General features: G+C 38.5%; 2 protein-coding genes and 1 long non-coding RNA gene across 3 annotated transcripts in view; all 3 read right to left on the bottom strand.

Moving 5' to 3' along the window:
- Window positions 1-3,849, bottom strand: part of LOC133457462 (NACHT, LRR and PYD domains-containing protein 12-like) — a 34,348-nt gene extending 30,499 nt beyond the window's left edge. The window contains exon 1 of the mRNA XM_061736778.1: window positions 3,817-3,849. The gene's annotated coding sequence lies outside the window, so the exon portion shown is untranslated. The remainder of the gene's footprint in view (window positions 1-3,816) is intronic.
- Window positions 3,850-7,757: 3,908 nt separating this feature from the next.
- On the bottom strand, window positions 7,758-13,830 carry LOC133456421 (tapasin-related protein-like). Its single transcript, XM_061734896.1, has 6 exons — window positions 13,776-13,830; window positions 9,700-9,984; window positions 8,216-8,563; window positions 8,024-8,116; window positions 7,878-7,888; window positions 7,758-7,772 (listed from the first exon to the last, which is right to left on the bottom strand). The coding sequence occupies exons 1-6, from the start codon at window positions 13,828-13,830 to the stop codon at window positions 7,758-7,760; spliced, it is 807 nt and encodes a 268-aa protein (XP_061590880.1).
- A 582-nt stretch (window positions 13,831-14,412) lies between these two features.
- On the bottom strand, window positions 14,413-15,716 carry LOC133457463 (uncharacterized). The gene is made up of 2 exons (XR_009783860.1): window positions 15,558-15,716; window positions 14,413-15,170 (listed from the first exon to the last, which is right to left on the bottom strand). It is a non-coding gene; the product is annotated as an uncharacterized LOC133457463 (long non-coding RNA).
- Between the last annotated feature and the right edge of the window lie 994 nt (window positions 15,717-16,710).

The following is a 16,710-nucleotide window of genomic DNA, read 5'->3' as shown; positions in this document are numbered from 1 at the left end:
GGCCTGGGTCAAACTCTTCCCTGCCTTGATGAAAGGAGAAGCTAGCGGTAGACTTAGGGTTTCCACCTTTCAGAAATAGAAATAAGGAACACCCCGATTTCAGCAGCACAGGCGCCAAAAAAAGGGACATCCCCAAAACTTCTAAAATGCATAGAAATGTATTTATTTTATATGAAAAACAAAATGCTTTGATTTAAAGTTTAAAGTGCTTTAATAGCATTGAACTTGCAGGACTGTACAGACAGCCAACCATACTGGCAACTGAAATAGCCTCCTATGCTATGTATCAGCCAAGATGTAGAATATAGCCTACAGGTGAAGAATATGGTGTAAAAGTCAATAATTCAACTTAAAATGTGAAACTAATACATGTATATTACATAGTCTCATTACAGGCAAAGCAAGATATGTTAAGCCTTTATTTGTTTGTTTATTGATTTCATAATATATTCTAATTTTTTGAGATTTTTTATTTTGGGTTTTCATAAACTGAGACATAATCACCAAAATTATAACAAATAAAGGCTTGAAATATCTCACTTTGCATGTAGTGGGAAATAATATATTTGTTTCACCTTAAGTTGAATTTACTACGAATGAAGTTTTGCAATATATTCAAATGTTCCGACCTTCACCTGTGTATTATGACATAAATAAATAAGAGCATAATATGTGTCTGTATTGGTGCAATACGGAACGCAACTCTTAATTCCCAATTACGGAACAATTCCGTATTTCAAGGGACGGGTGGAAAGCTTGACAAAGGTTCACAAACACGGTTGTTAAGTTGTTTGGTTGTAACGACATATCTGGACCTGCGGGGAGAAGATTAGTTCCTGGTTGTAACTTTATCAATGATGGAAGTCGTAGTCGATGGCAGGTGGTAACCCACCGATGGAAGTTCACCTTTATCATCCAGTCCATCATCCGGTTCACCTGGAAGAACATCTGCTGCTGTTGTTAACCTTTATGAGGTTCCATTTGGACCATGAATGTTCTTAAACTCATTGTTTGTCTACTGATCATCCAGCTAAGGCATTAGTTTGTGTATCTGTCACTTTTAACTGTATTTTATTCGTAACAAAGCTTTAAACCTCAGTGTAATAGTAGATGTGTGATGTAGGGTGTTGGGAGGAAACGTAGACCAACCTGTGAGTGTGTCATGTGATCAGAGCCAGAATACTTGTTAAACATCCCAGACAGAATTCAAGGATATGAGCATAAAAATGAGTGAACGAACATGTGTCATGGTGAGCTACAGTCATCCTGGTATGTTAGGAGACTGGAAGCTAGCAGAAATGTTCCTGCTCTTAAAACAACCTTATTTACTGATTATTTCACAAAGATTTGATTGTAAATTGTTGTTCTGTTTTATTTGAAGTACTAATTTCTCGTTTACACCATAACTAATTTAATAGCTGTTAATATCAGGGTATTTGTAATATCATGTATTCTGATGGATTTATTCCATCCATCCAATTTCTATAGCTGTTTAATCCTGTACAGGGTCATGGGGGTCTGCGGCAGTGGTGGACAGTAACGGAGTAAATTTACTTGAGTACTGTACTTAAGTACATATCCAGAGGATTTGTACTTTACTTGAGTATTAGATTTCTTTGGTACTTATTACTCTTACTTGAATACATTTCCAAGACAAATATTTTTACTTTTACTCGAGTACATTTCTAGGAAGGCTGAAAAGTACTCGTTACTTTCAGGTCTGCTCTTTTTTCTTCTTCCCTAAAATCCTATTGGACACAAGCTGTTTTTGTCAAAGGAGGAGACCTATCACAGTGCACGCTCTCCACTGGGATGTACGTAAAGCAGAAATACGTCAAGCCTCCTCAAAACGATACCGCCAAAGTAGCCTGCGTTTGTCAAGACAGAGCCGCAACAATGGCTACGCCTGCGTCAGGAGAAGAAAGACAATCCACTGAGTCGTCTGAGTCTGATAATGAGCCGGACTCGGAGCAGGGACTTTCACAAAATCCTTGGCCGTATCTTAACTCAATGTTTGAGTTCCACCGAGTAAAAAACGAGGGCACAGACAAACCACAGACATTTATTTTCAAATGTTTATTGTGTCTGCCGAAGCAGAACTACCTCTCTGCTTTCAACAACTCAACATCTAATTCTCAGAAACAAGAGTTAAAAGATCCTTAAATTAATTTAGAAAAAATATAGTAATTTACTGATGTGGAAAATAAGAAATTTACTTTTACTCTTACTCTTACTTTTACTTGAAGTAAATTTAAAAGCATTTACTTTTGGATACTTAAGTACCTTTAAAAGCAAGTACTTTTCTACTCTTACTCGAGTAATATTTTGACTGAGCTACTTTTACTTGTAACAGAGTAAATTTTGACCAGTAGTATTTGTACTCTTACTCAAGTACTAGGGTCGAGTACTCTGTCCACCTCTGGTCTGCGGGCATCTATCCAGCTCATTACACCTGAAAGACAGGATTTATTGATTTATCTAAGATGTGATTTTATTGATAATCATGTTGTGGTGGTTGATATGGGACTGCTTTATGTAAAACCTTAAAGATAAACTCTTAAATTCTCTGCTGAAGGCAAATCAAACACATCTGGAAACATCGTTCATCATGTTCTGGGTCTCTGGAAAGCGCCTAGGTACAACTTCTGTTGTAATAGACGCTATATAAATAAAATTGAATTTAATTGAATTGTTTCAACGTTGGAGCTTCAAACTAACATCGTTCAAACTTCCATAAAACAACAGTTTTCAATAGAAACAGTCTTTGAACAATATTCAGTTTTTCAATATAAACTGTTCTGAAATCACCACATTCCATTTAACTGCATGTTCAAAATAATGCAGCAAAGCTTTGGGAACAAATTCAATCAAATCTGATCAAACAGTAATTTCCAGCTTGGAGAACCTCTATAAACCTTACACATCTGTCTGTGGAGACGACGTGACGCAGCAGAAAAACCCTGGAAACAAGGTGGAAGTCTTTTTAACTCACAGAATACCCAAAGTAACACCTCTGGAAGCCACTCACTCACTCATTCATCTTCTTCCGCTTATCCGTTACCGGGTCGCGGGGGCAGCAGTCTCAGCAGAGATGCCCAGACTTCCCTCACCCAGACTCTTCCTCAAGCTCCTCCGAGGGGAGTCCGAGGCGTTCCCAGGCCAGCCGAGAGACATAGTCTCTCCAGCGTGTCCTGGGTCTTCCCCGGGGTCTCCTCCCAGAGGGACATGCCTGGAACACCTCCCTAGGGAGGAGGGACATGCCTGGAACACCTCCCTAGGGAGGCGTCCAGGAGGATCCGGTACAGATGCCCAAGCCACCTCAGCTGACTCATCTCAATGTGAAGGAGCAGCGACTCGACTCCGAGCTCCTCCCGGGTGACCGAACTCCTCACCCTATCTCTAAGGGAGCGTCCAGCCACCCTGCGGAGGAAACTCATCTCGGCCGCTTGTATCCGCGATCTTGTCCTTTCGGTCACTACCCAAAGTTCATGACCATAGTTGAGGGTAGGTGCGTAGATTGACCGGTAAATCGAGAGCTCTGGGAAGCATGTACATTAAATCCAACTTTGTGAGACTAAATACAGTTTACCGACCTGTTAAAATGTAGATAAAACAAAAACCAGGAAGACAGGGAATGTTCAAAGACAGGAAGGTCATCACACGTCTGTCTAGCTGACCTTATGATGACCTTCTATACTTCTGTTGTGTTTCCATCTGAACCCAAACCTCAGATCTCACTTCACACCTCAGCTGAACTCCAACCAGAACCACAGAAATGACATTTAAACAGCAGAAAAAGAATGAACAAACACTAACCTGGTCTCCTCTGTTGCTCCGTCCACATCAACATGGACTCTGAACTCTGAATACTTTTATGAGTTAGACTCAGAGATGCTCCTCCTCTCTACAGGTACAAGAAATCATGTGACTTTCGAGAAGAGTCGTGTGTGTGTGTGTGTGTGTGTGTGTGTGTGTGTGTGTGTGTGTGTGTGTGTGTGTGTGTGTGTGTGTGTGTGTGTGTGTGTGTGGTATAGTCTTATCAAAGCTCCAACTGAAGTGTATCTATAGTGGGGGAGGAGGAGGGAGCAACCGCGAGACCAGAGGCCAACGAGGAAGAACCCGGAACCCAGGCCACCAGCAACCCCACAGAGGGGAGAAGAGGGCGGGAGGAAAGCCACCACCAGCGAGGCCCCCCCCACCTCCCCCGCCAGGCGGGGCCCCCACAATTTTTTTTTTTTGGCAAATATTTTTATTGACTTTTTCAATTGCAGTACAAAGACACAAAACAGTACAAAACAGAACATGGCACATTAATATGTACAAATAAGCACTTGAAGATATTCCAAATGTAGAGATTTAATTGGTATATTTTACTGTTGTTGTAACTGACTGATTCTCATCATGGCGTTTAGGGAAAAGAGAAGGATAACGCTAATGAGTGACCAACATGTACATACACAGCTGGAAACACATTGTGTACTTAAAGAACGCTCCCATGATCCAAAATGTGATCAGTGACCTTATTAGAATAAACAAGAAGTTGCATTTATAAAAATAAGAATAAAAAATATTTAATATAACAGTAGACTCCAGAAATTGCATAAGGGAGCCCTAAATCTTCTGAAATGTGTTATATTTCCCTTTAACAGCATATGTATGTTTCTCTCAAGCAAGGCATTGCAGTAATCCCTCAACCCAACTCTGCTTACTTGGTCTGTGAACAGATTTCCATGACAGTGCAATTTTATGTTTAGCTTCTAGAAGACAAAATACCACCATCTTCTTCCTGCTAGCGTTCAAAGTACAGCTTGCAGGGAAGCAATCAAAAATACAAAGCTTGGAACAAAGAGGAAGTTGCTTCTTGATGAACAGAGATATAATTGTGATAATCTCTTTCCAAAATGTTTGAATGTGGGTACGTTCCCAGAGGCAGTGAAACAAGCTACCTTTCTGTATACCACACTTGACACAAGTTTCTGGTGTATTAGGGTAAATGCGGTGTAGTAACTCTAATGTAATATATGTTATCATCGCGCATTTATATTGTAGGAGTTTGAACCTTGTGTTTATTGTTTGTACTTGGCACCGGTGACATATATCCTGCCACTCTTCTACAGTGATTTCTTCAGTAAGGTCTGAACACCATGCTAATCTTTTATCCACTGAGGATTCTTTTGATGCAGCTATAATATTCTGATAGAATTTTGAGATTAGTCCAGCTGTACCATCATAGTTCAAAACTATGTTTTCTAAAGAATTTAGACCAGGAAGGTTGCTAATCAATAATTCCACCAATTAATTAGTCTGCCGGAGTTTCACCTTCCCTTATGACATTATGACCTTTAATTTAAAATATTCATATTTTAGATTGTAGTTCATCTTCTACCCTGTCAAACACAATGACAACTAGCGAAACTTGATATCAAAAGCATCCATAGTGAAAAGGAAAATAATATTCAAATGATGTCATTTTTGTTGCTTGCCAAATTGCCGAGCGCATGTGCCCCCACTCCCGGAAAAAAGTTCAGGCTCAGGATTTTTTTTTTTTTTTAACTTTAAGCCTTGCACCTGTGAAGTAATGACAAAAGCTTGTAGGTGGAAAACTTTTGGAAATAGGAAAAATTGTCATTACAGTTAGTAATAACGATCCATGTGTCAAATAAAACACATACATTGTATTATATTTGGAGACTCTTATATTATTTGAATATACTTATACGAGGAAAAAGGTTCGTATTTGATTTTCCTTTTTTTGTTGTTTTGAATCGCTTTATAACCATGTGACGTAGACATTTGAAATCAATACAGGACTCAAATGAAAAAATAAATCAAGTCTAGTTTATTTATACAACACATTTAAAACAACCTCTGCTGACCAAAGTGCTGTACTTACTAAAACCAATTTTAAGACACACTTCTTTATTCTTCATTTGAACACTTTTTATATTTGAAATAAATGTTTACATTGGAAACACTTATTTTTCTTGGGCATTTTTTTTTTGGACAAATGGGAGACAGAACCAGAAACTGATCTGCAACGTGATTTTCATTTGTTGACAGTGAACATAAAAAGTTTACATAAAGAAGTGAACACAGGATTGATGAAAATATAAAAGTTGAATTCAAGGAAAAAAACCAGGCCTGCGATAACAATGCTTCAAATACGGTTTAAAGCTCACATTTCTCCTTCAGCATTTGAGCTTTTTTTGTTTTCTTTAATGTCAGAAGAAATATGAAGAGGAACTGGATCAAAACAGAATTGAGACAAGCAGCAAAAGCACAAAGTGACACCCTTTAAAAAAAACTATATGAATAAAAGAAAAAATAAACAGTGAATTCCCAAGTCTGATCACACATAAAATACAAAAAAATGATGAAAATTTCTAGTTTCATAAAATGAATTACTTTGTTGAGTTAGGGGTGCAACGATTGGTCGGCGTTGTCCACCAAAATAGATGATAAAATTGTCTTAGACCAGTGGTTCTCAAATGGGGGTACGCGTACCCCTGGGGGTACGTGAAGGCACTACAGGGGGTACGTGAGATTTTAAAATATACATATATTTAAAAAGTAGCATCCATGCAAAATCCTTTAAAAATAATTATTTCATAAATAATTGAGGAAAATATAAGTCTTAATTCATAAAATGAATTTTATCTTCAGGAGTAGGCTATTCAACTTATTATCCTAAAACCGCAGAGTATCCCCCACACCAGGATGGTTCCACCTAACCTGTCAAATGCCACCTGGCTTCACCTGTCAATCACTTGGACCAACGATGGAGTCGTGGTTGAAGCATAGCAGCAATATTTTTATGTTTAATAAATCAGTTACTGATGGCACAGTGCTCTGTTTTAGCTCTTTTTTTTACAACCAAAAGTCCTTTGCGCTGGTTAGGGGGTACTTGGCTGAAAAAATATTTCACAGGGGGTACATCACTGAAAAAAGGTTGAGGACCACTGTCTTAGACGACTATTGTCGGCAAAAAAATTAACAGAGTGAGGCATGTCCCTCCCTTTCTATCTCTGCTGAGAATTGCACATGCGCTGTAGAGTACAGCGCACGGTAAACAATATGGCAGCGACAGATGCAACATCACAGTCTGGCAGTAAAGATCATTCAAAGATGTATTTTTGAATGAAATTAATTAATTTATAATTAGTGCATCATTCAAACAATCTCATGCAAAATCTAAATAAAAATAAGAGCCATTTAATAATTTTGGGTCATAATCCGATTAGTCGACTAAGCATTTCAGTAGTAGTTGACGAATTGACAGAATAGTCGTTAGTTGCAGCCCTAGTGTCACTATAGTCCCAATGTATGTAGAAATGAAGAAAATTAAGCCACTTTATTTTCTCTGCAAGAAAACCCCAACTCTCCATCCTGTCTCCCCCCCACTTGTCACGGGATGGATATATTTGATTAGTCATTGCAGCCATTATGAGGGACGGGCCCCCGTCATTTCAAAATGACTAGTTTGGACGCCCCAACATTTACCAGGTAAATGTCAGTCCACTCAAAGCCTCTTTCACCAAACAATCTATTCTACCTGATCAAAAACAGTACATTCACACCATTGAAAGTCACCTCCAGGCTTTCCTGATTATCTACAGAAATTCACTGCACACAAACGTAAACAAAAGTAGTTTAGAACCTGCTTCATCAACCGTCTTCGCCAAAAGTTTAAGACGCAAATCTGAGACATAGTTTGTCTTCACTGGTACTTCTGGTTCTTGTCATGGCGGCAAGTTCTCTCAGTAGAATTTCTTCTGCAGAAACACACATGCAGGTACAAACACGTCAGTGAGACATCAACATACAACAATATCGGTTGTAAGACATAAAATAAGGTTTTCATATCTTTTTACCCGTACCTGTCTTCTTGCTGTAGAGAAAATAAAGTACAGTTACTCTTTTGACCATCAAAACGTCAAATGTCACAGTAATAGTTAGTCTTGAAATGATTTCATATTAGCTTCTATATAGACGTTACGGGGTTATTATGTTATCCCTCACTAACCTGAGTTTAGGCGAGGCAGCATCACAGCCAGAACGGCCAACAGTATGAACACCAAGAAGACAAGAGCGAGGTTCAACATCCAACTGGATGGCTCTTCCGTGGAGAAAGCAGATAAAGAGATGTGACAATCTGCTGCCACCAGGTGGTAACTCACAGTACAGCAAGAACTGAGATACCGCGACCTCTCCTTACCTTCAACCTCCAGGATGAAGCTCTGCTTGATGGGCACTCTCAAGGACTGATGGGTGACGCTGCACGTAAACTGCCTCCCCGAAGACTTCAGAGACGCCTGCAGGTAAAAGAAAGCCGCCACGGAGAAGGTGCTGTCCGTGTTGTGTTTGTGGCTGGACATCAGGATATTCTCCAGCATCACGGGAAGCGGCGCACCGACCCGCTGACGCGACGCTCGCGGGTCCTGCTCATACCACGTAATGTCCACATCCAGAGGATAGTAGCTCTCTGCCTCACACATGATCTTCTGCTCCTTCCCCTCCTCCATCACCAGAGTGGGACCCACGTTGAGAGAAACCCGGGGCGGCTCTGAGGACACGAGGCACGACAATTATTACTGTCGATTAAAAAATTCATAATTATTTGTGCATGTGTGTATTTCTTTACTTGCTGGTGTAATAACAGCAAAGCGTGTTGATTTTAATTTTCAATCTATGAGTAGTAAAGGATGAAAAGAAACAGTTTACCTACAGGCTTGCTGTTTTACTTTGCTATTAAAAGCACAATCTTATATTCCTGTTACACAATATAGTGTGTAACAGTATTAAAACAGTAAAGTAAATACTAATTATCCTCATAATGTAAGAAAGAAATACGTTTACTTGGGTGACCTAAAAAAAAAAAATGTTTTAAATCCTCACCTGTAACACAGGACACCTGAAAAATCTACTTTAATAGGCAAGGCAAATTTATTTATATAGCACAATTCAACACAAGGTAATTCAAAGTGCTTTACATTGACATTAAAAGCGGCAAGACATAATTAGACATTAAATAACAAATAAGTTACGGTATTTAAAAAAATTAAGAATAATATGATAAGAAAAGAAGTAAAATGATAAAAAGCACAAGCTGTTAAAAATAAGGGCAGTAGACAATAATACAGTGACAAAGCAATTGTACACTATTATTTCTGACCTTATCATGTGATGATAACTTTTAAAGAGCTTAAAAATCACTTTAATCAGTTATTGTTTTGACCTTTTTGGGCCATTGACAAAACGAAGCACATCAACTTCTAATTTCAAGACAATGAAAACATAAATAATGTTTTGAATTTCTGTCAAATGCTTGTCCTAAATGTTATTATGGCCTTTTTATTTGGGGCATATTTTGTCCGTGATAGCTTATTAATCTACATCTACTGATAAAGGTAATAAAATCCAACAGATACCTTATTATATATTTATATGTAATTAATAATCATCACTCTGTGACTGTTAATCATGTCCTGCTCAAGGTTTCTTCTCTCCTAAAGGGGAGTTTTTACCTGCCATTGTTTATGTAATAATTGATCAGGGGTCATGTTCTGGCCCTGAAAGATCCTAGAGACAACTTGTGTTGCTTTATAAATAAAACTGAATTGAAATTGAAATCAGAGCTTTAAATATTAATAGGATCATTCAGATCATTGCGTAGTCTGTGACCTGTGACTTTTCTCCCACCTTCAATGTGCAGATTGACGTCCAGACTGGCAAACAGTGGAACGACAGACACGGAGCAAATGTAGGTTCCTTCGCTGATCATCTTGGTGAAAGGCAGCGTGTACGAGGCGTCTCCTCCCGCCAGGCCTTTCAGCGCCACACCGGAGCCGTGGGTCTGCCCTGAGCGGCTGACGTGGCTGAAGAGCCTGGACCTCTCTCCGCGGTGCTGCCGGTGCCACTCCAGCGTCACGTTCGGCCCGCGGTGATCAGAGCGATGGATAAAACAGAGTGGCGACAACTTTTGTTCTCGCCGCCAGAGCGGTCACGTGGTTCATGGAAGCCCCGCGAGTTCCAAAACAAAGCCGCGCTGTCATGTTAGTCTATGGGACAGACAGCAGTGAGCTCGTTTTTGACCGGTAAATATTAAAATAAACCGTACACAAGTACATTTGCAGCTGATAATGAATCACTGGGAATACATCAATGTCAGTTACGTGTATTGAATGGCTGGATCACAACTAAAAGCGTAATCAGACAAGCTTTTCTGTGTTATTTTGGGGGGGAGGGAAAACTTCACTTCATGGATTGCAGAAAAATTAACAATTGAACTCTAATCTGGTGCAATGTATCTCTTGTGTAGCTACATGAGATTAATGTAAGCGATTTATTAAGAGCAAGTTATATCAGTGAGAACAAGTAAAATAATTAAAAGAAAATGTATGAAGGCTCTTACATCACAGAAAAATATGTTTTTCATTACAGAAGAACAATTTTATTTAACAGAGACTATTCCAGCATTAGGACAGCAGAACAAAGGTGGGGCTACGAAATGTCTTTTCTTACAGTGGAACACAAGCTGCTTTTACACACTTACAGAGAATATGAGCATATATTTGATTAGAATACCTGCTAAGGGGCAAGATGGACCATTAAACCTTTAATATGTAATCAGTGTAATAATAATAATAATACATTTTATTTGTAAAGCACTTTTCATAAAATAATCTTAAAGTGCTAACATAAACAAAGGGAATAAAATCAAGACACATAAAAGACCAGGAGTAAAAAGCATAAAAACGTCTATAAAAGACCAGGGAAAGCCTTCCTGAACAAAACAGTTTTAAGCCCCTTTTTAAAAAGATGTCCAGTGTAGTGTTTGACCCAACAAAATAAAAGTGTCAATTAAATATACACACCACTACAAAGTATTCACCTACACTGTGTGCACAATTTGTTAGGAAAGTTGTATTTTTTAAGTTTTATTTTATTATTTAACAACTGTGCTCTCAGTCAATCAGAAATGTTAATAATAATAATCAAGGTGACATCTGACAAGCTTTTTTTTTTAAATATTTATTATTGTATGTAGAACAGTGATCATACCATGGTTGGCTGTGCAGCATTTGGGTGCACAAGATTATTTTGCTGCTTATGTAATTTATAGGCAGTACTGGAGTTGAGGGGGGATGAGGGGGGATGGCATCCCCTCCTGAAATAAAAAGGGTCCAAATCATCCCCCCTGTAAAACTGCCTTCCCCCCTTTCCATCCCATATGTCATTTCATCAATGAATGTGGTTTTACTGCTATTTCAACATTTAGAGTCATCACCAGAAAAATAACACCAGAAAAATAACTTATTTAACAATTTTCACCTGTTTCAAGTAAATTTTCACTTGAAATAAGTAGAAAAATCTGCCAGTGGGACAAGATTTAATCTTGTTCCACTGGCAGATTTTTCTACTTCTACTTTTTCTACTTTCTACTCTTTCTACTACTGAAAACCTACTTGAAACAGATGAAAATTGTTGTTTTTTCCAGTGATGAGTCTTGTTTTAAGTGTAATGAGATTTTTTTACTAAAATGAGACATTTTAACTAGAAATAAGACAAATATTCTTGTTAAGATTGTGAGTTTTTGCAGTGATCCATGTTACTTATCCTGTGAAGGACAGAGTCATATTGATAAGTTCAGAAAAGTGTTTTTTATTGTTGTGTTTTGATGTATTTGATGTAAGCCCAGTGGATATTTAAAGCTTACAGAAGGCTGCATTTAACTGCTGCTATGTCATTCCTGCAGTATTTCTGCAGCTGTTTTGGTCACTGCTATTATTTGTAATATATTATATTATTTGTAATCAGCACAAATTATCTGTCCCCATATGATAAAATCCACCATCCCCCCTGATTGTTTTTTACAACTCGAGTACTGTTTACAGCTACCCCACTTGTGGAGTCTATCGACAGCAGAAACTTCACAAGGCTCGTTCAGGATTACCTTTAAAATAATTAAACTCAACATCCCATATAAACATGTAATTTGTTTTTAAATCAGAGGTTAACAATATAAATAATTCAGTGGTAACCGGTGATCTACTGCCGCAGTGTTTAAACCACTGTGCAATGTTTTGGCCTATTAAATGTATGAATTTAAAAATTGAAAAAATTCATATCTAACATAAAAAACGCCTCCGATATAATAACTACACATAATGACTTAAAATTGGTCGGTATTTCATCGCCTTAACTCAGGAGTTTCTCGACGTGCGGCCACTGAAATCAACGGGATCCAACGGGATCGACGCCACTTATGGAACTATAGAGGGCTCCATAACCCGGAAGTGCGGGTTACAACGGAGTCCTATGGAACTGTCGCCACTCTGTTTTATCCATCGCTCTGGCGGTGATCAACGGCAAACTGGCAGTGGAGCTTTTGCTCCGACCTCAGGCGGGCGTTCACTACTGGAGTCTGGGTTTTGATCACCATGGCAACTGTGGAGAGACACGGGACCAATACAGTGCTGCACAGAAACCCATTTACAACAGGACACAAGCTTACTTTGTAAAAAAATAAATAAAAAGGGTGATTGGTGAAGTTTGGGGAAATGCCTGTAAAACATACAGGACTGTGTCAGAAAATTAGAATATTGTGATAAAGTCCTTTATTTTCTGTAATGCAAAAATGTCATACATTCTGGATTCATTACATATCAACTGAAATATTGCAAGCCTTTTATTATTTTAATATTGCTGATCATGGTTTACAGCTTAAGAAAACTCAAATATCCTATCTCAAAAAATTTGAATATTCTGGGAATCTTAATCTTAAACTGTAAACCATAATCAGCAATATTAAAATAATAAAAGGCTTGCAATATTTCAGTTGATTTGTAATGAATCCAGAATGTATGACTTTTTTTTTTTTTAATTGCATTACAGAAAATAAAGAACTTTATCACAATATTCTAGTTTTCTGAGACAGTCCTGTATATTCAGTCAATTTTCATTTTGCAAAAAAGAGCCATAAGAATAATCAGTAGAAAACGATATAGTAGACTATAGTATTCTGCAAATTTTGTTTAAAGCTCATAAAAAAACTTTACCAATCAACATTTAGAAAAGATTTGAAAAAAGAGAAAGCAAGTATAACTTAAAATGAACAGAGATCTTTAAAAAAACCAAGATTCAGGACTAAATTGATGGAACGTTGTGTTTCTGGGAAAGGAATCAGTTTATGGAACAATCTGAACCAAGAAACCAAAGAATCCAAATCAGAGACCAAAATACATGCCTGATCTGTTAGTTCCTATGAAGCTCCCAGACCCCTGGGGTTCATCTGGATCTGGTTTGTTGTGGTTCCCAAGAACCAGAACCAAGCAAGGTGAGGCAGCGTTCAGTTATTCTGCTCCTCACCGGTGGAACAAACTTCCTGTAGACCTGAGGTCTGCTCCAACTGTAGATCCTTTAAATCAGGCCTAAAAACATTACTGTTTACTGAAGCGAACTCTTAAATTAAATACTGCTGGACTCTACTGCCCTTATTTTTAACAACTTGTGCTTTTTATTATTTTACCTCTTTTCTTATCATTTTATTTCATTTAGTTGGTATTTAAGCATAAATAAATAAAATAAATACTCTCGGAAAACTGCAAATGAGCAGAAGTGTCAAGTAACGAAGTACAAATACTATTGTAGTGTTTCTAAATATGTTATGTGCAATTAAAAATATGGTGCTACCTAATTTGTTTTGGTGCTACTAAATGAAAAGCTAGGTGGCACCAGTGCTACCTGTGAAAAAGTTAGTCTGGAGCCCTGCCTACCACAGTAAGTCCCACCACACATCTCTTGATCTCTCTCCACTTGGTACAGACACATCTCTGGTATATCGCACTTGGAAATGTAGCCCCACCATCTGCGCTCTCACAGGTTCCAGAGACCATTCTTGATGTAACACCTCAGGCGGGGTTACCTGGGTTCTGCACAAATACATCAGAACCGTGTTTGTGGCTCCGTAGAGGGTACCAGACAACTCTGGCAGGTGTTTCGGACGTCATAACCCCCACAGATAACTCAGTAAATGGCTCCTCATTCAAATTGACTATCCAATTACCAGACCCCCCTACCATTCCTCCATTAACAAGAACCTTTTCAACTATCGATCAACAAGTGTTGAACATTCGTGTTTTAATTCAGTTCAGTTCATAAAACTTTTTGGTTTCTTTCTTCATATCTGACGCATATTCAAGCGTTTTGTGCAGTTTGTGGTAAAATGAGAGTTTAATCTATGTCAGTATTACAATAAAAGAAAGAGAGTGTGAAATGATCTCTCTTGTGAAATAAAAGTCAGATTTGTGCTGATGGTGAACAAGAGAATAAAAAGTGCCTTGTGATGGTCGGTGACGCTCCTGGTACTGAGACTAATCACAGACAAACACTTATTAACCACAGTAAACTGAACAAGAGAAAATATACAAGATTTACTGAAGAATTTTGACTTTCTTTGAAGTGTTAACAATCATCTTAATATCCAGAAAACATTTACAATATTTACTGGAACAAACACTGAGGAACATTCATTGACCAAGTCAAGTTCATTTGTGTTTTGTGTTTCATGAACAAACGCTGCTATTTCCACGGATCTCTTCACTCTCTCTCTTCATCAGTGACGCGGAGAGAAACTTTAAGAACCTGACGAAGCTGAAAACACAACAACAACAAAGGAAAACTTGGAATGAAACGGAAACATGTAAATAAAAAGAAAACACTGGGGGAGTCACGTGACTCGGTGGAGGAGATGGCTGCTCTGCTGAGCAGCTCCGCCACGGCAGCGAAAGACATTTATCCATCAGTACATTAGTAGTAGGCTCCTCCGTACTAGAACTCATCCAGACTTTAGACAAAGTGCTTGAGGAACAATGTTGAACGAGCCTCAAGTTCAAATTAAAGGCTACATTTTGATGTACTGTTTTTTACCAATAATATAATAACAATAAAGACTTTTTGACTTAACATGAACTAAATGAATATATGAGAAGTTTGTAGAACGCTGGAATTCAGAAACTAGGTACATCTTCATCTTCATCTTCATCATCATCATCACGGTCCAGTCAGAGTTTGTCCACACAAACTGGTTCTGCTTGAACCTCTGAGGACCATCAGGACACGTCTCATCCTCTCAGCACAAACACCGTCCTGTTCACTCTCATCTTCTACATCTGGAGAGAAAAAGAAGAAAGAAGAGAGGAGATAAAGGAGTGTTTGCAGAGACTCCCTCCACCAGCTGTCAGTCAGTGATGCAGCACATCCAGGACTTCAGAGTGTTCAGAGCTGCAGTGGAGCAGTCTGTACATCCTGGAAGGCTGTCAGCTGGAATACACATTTATTTCTGGACACATGAACACAAACACAACACCGGTCCACAACCAACATCTGGATCATCTGATCCTGAAGCCTGTCATCATCCTCCTCTCACAGCTTTACTGGGGAAAGCAGCCGCTGAGAAGCTGCAGCTTCACTGGAAACACTGGATCTTTGATTTGATATCAGCTGGATTTAGTAGAAAACTGCTGGAAGCAGCAGGACCGACTCCAACCTCCACTGACCTGAAAGTCTGCAGCTGGTAGTCTGGACTCTCCACCAGGTCAGACAGCTGCTTCACATATCCAGCCTGCAGGTTGTTCCAGCTCAGGTTCAGATGTTCCAGATGGGAGGGGTTGGACTTCAGAGCTGAGACCAGAGAAGAACAGCTGATCTCTGACAGACCGCAGCGCTCCAACCTGAATAAAGAATAAAAGATCTGAGCTGAAGCCACCAGGATGCAGGTTCCAACAGTCCAACAGAACCAGTGAAAAAGAGCTTCATCAATATTCATGACATCATGCTGCTGCTCCAATAAAGACGTAGTGACTTCAGCTCTTCAGCTCTGCAGCTCCACCAGTGGATCCATCCATACAAACTCATGTTGTGCAGACAAATGATTGAAGTTTCCACACAAACAAACATGTTAGGAGGAATTCTGGGACAAATGTCAACTCATTCATTTGTATGAAGGAAAATGAAGCATTTGTTTGAATGTCAGAGACACAAAAACATGATTAACTGATGTCTAATATTTCATGTCATAAAAACTAGTTTCAAGTGTTGAACAAGCAGATGAACAACTTGTTACTGGAACATGTTGTGTTTGAATATCTCAGTCGGTACAAACGTTAGAATCTCAGTGTTGTCACAGAAGCAGGGCTGGATACGTTACCATGGAGATCTCTGGTGTGCAGCTAACCTGGTCTGGACCAGAATAACAAGCAGGACTTCTTCCTCCTGCTGCTCCATCTGATCAGTCAGCTGTCACTCTGATCAATCAAACATTTCATCAACACTAGTTCATCATCTTCTGTGTGTTTGTTTCCTCATTATCATCATCAACATTTACAGATAAATTAAAATTCAGCATCATCTTCATCATCATCATCTTACAGGCTCCACATAGATGAGAATTATAAAGGTGATGGCAGCTTTATTTCACTTTTCTTACTTCAACACCTGTGTATTTATATTTCGTTTTTTGTATATATACATTTATATTTCCTGTTTCTTATTTTATTTTTTGTTTTTTACATAGTCTTTACATATGTGCACTTTTATGGACCTGCTGCCTAATCTCATTACATCATTATAACGACAATAAAGGCTTTCTATTCTATTCTATTTACACTCTGAAAACCATAAAAATACATTATTTGTTGCACCTTATGTCTT

This window comes from Cololabis saira, chromosome 12 (genome assembly GCF_033807715.1).
Source record: "Cololabis saira isolate AMF1-May2022 chromosome 12, fColSai1.1, whole genome shotgun sequence".
Taxonomy (NCBI): Eukaryota; Metazoa; Chordata; class Actinopteri; order Beloniformes; family Belonidae; genus Cololabis; species Cololabis saira.
Note: the sequence above shows the minus strand (reverse complement) of the source record. Positions and strands in the feature narration are given on the sequence as shown.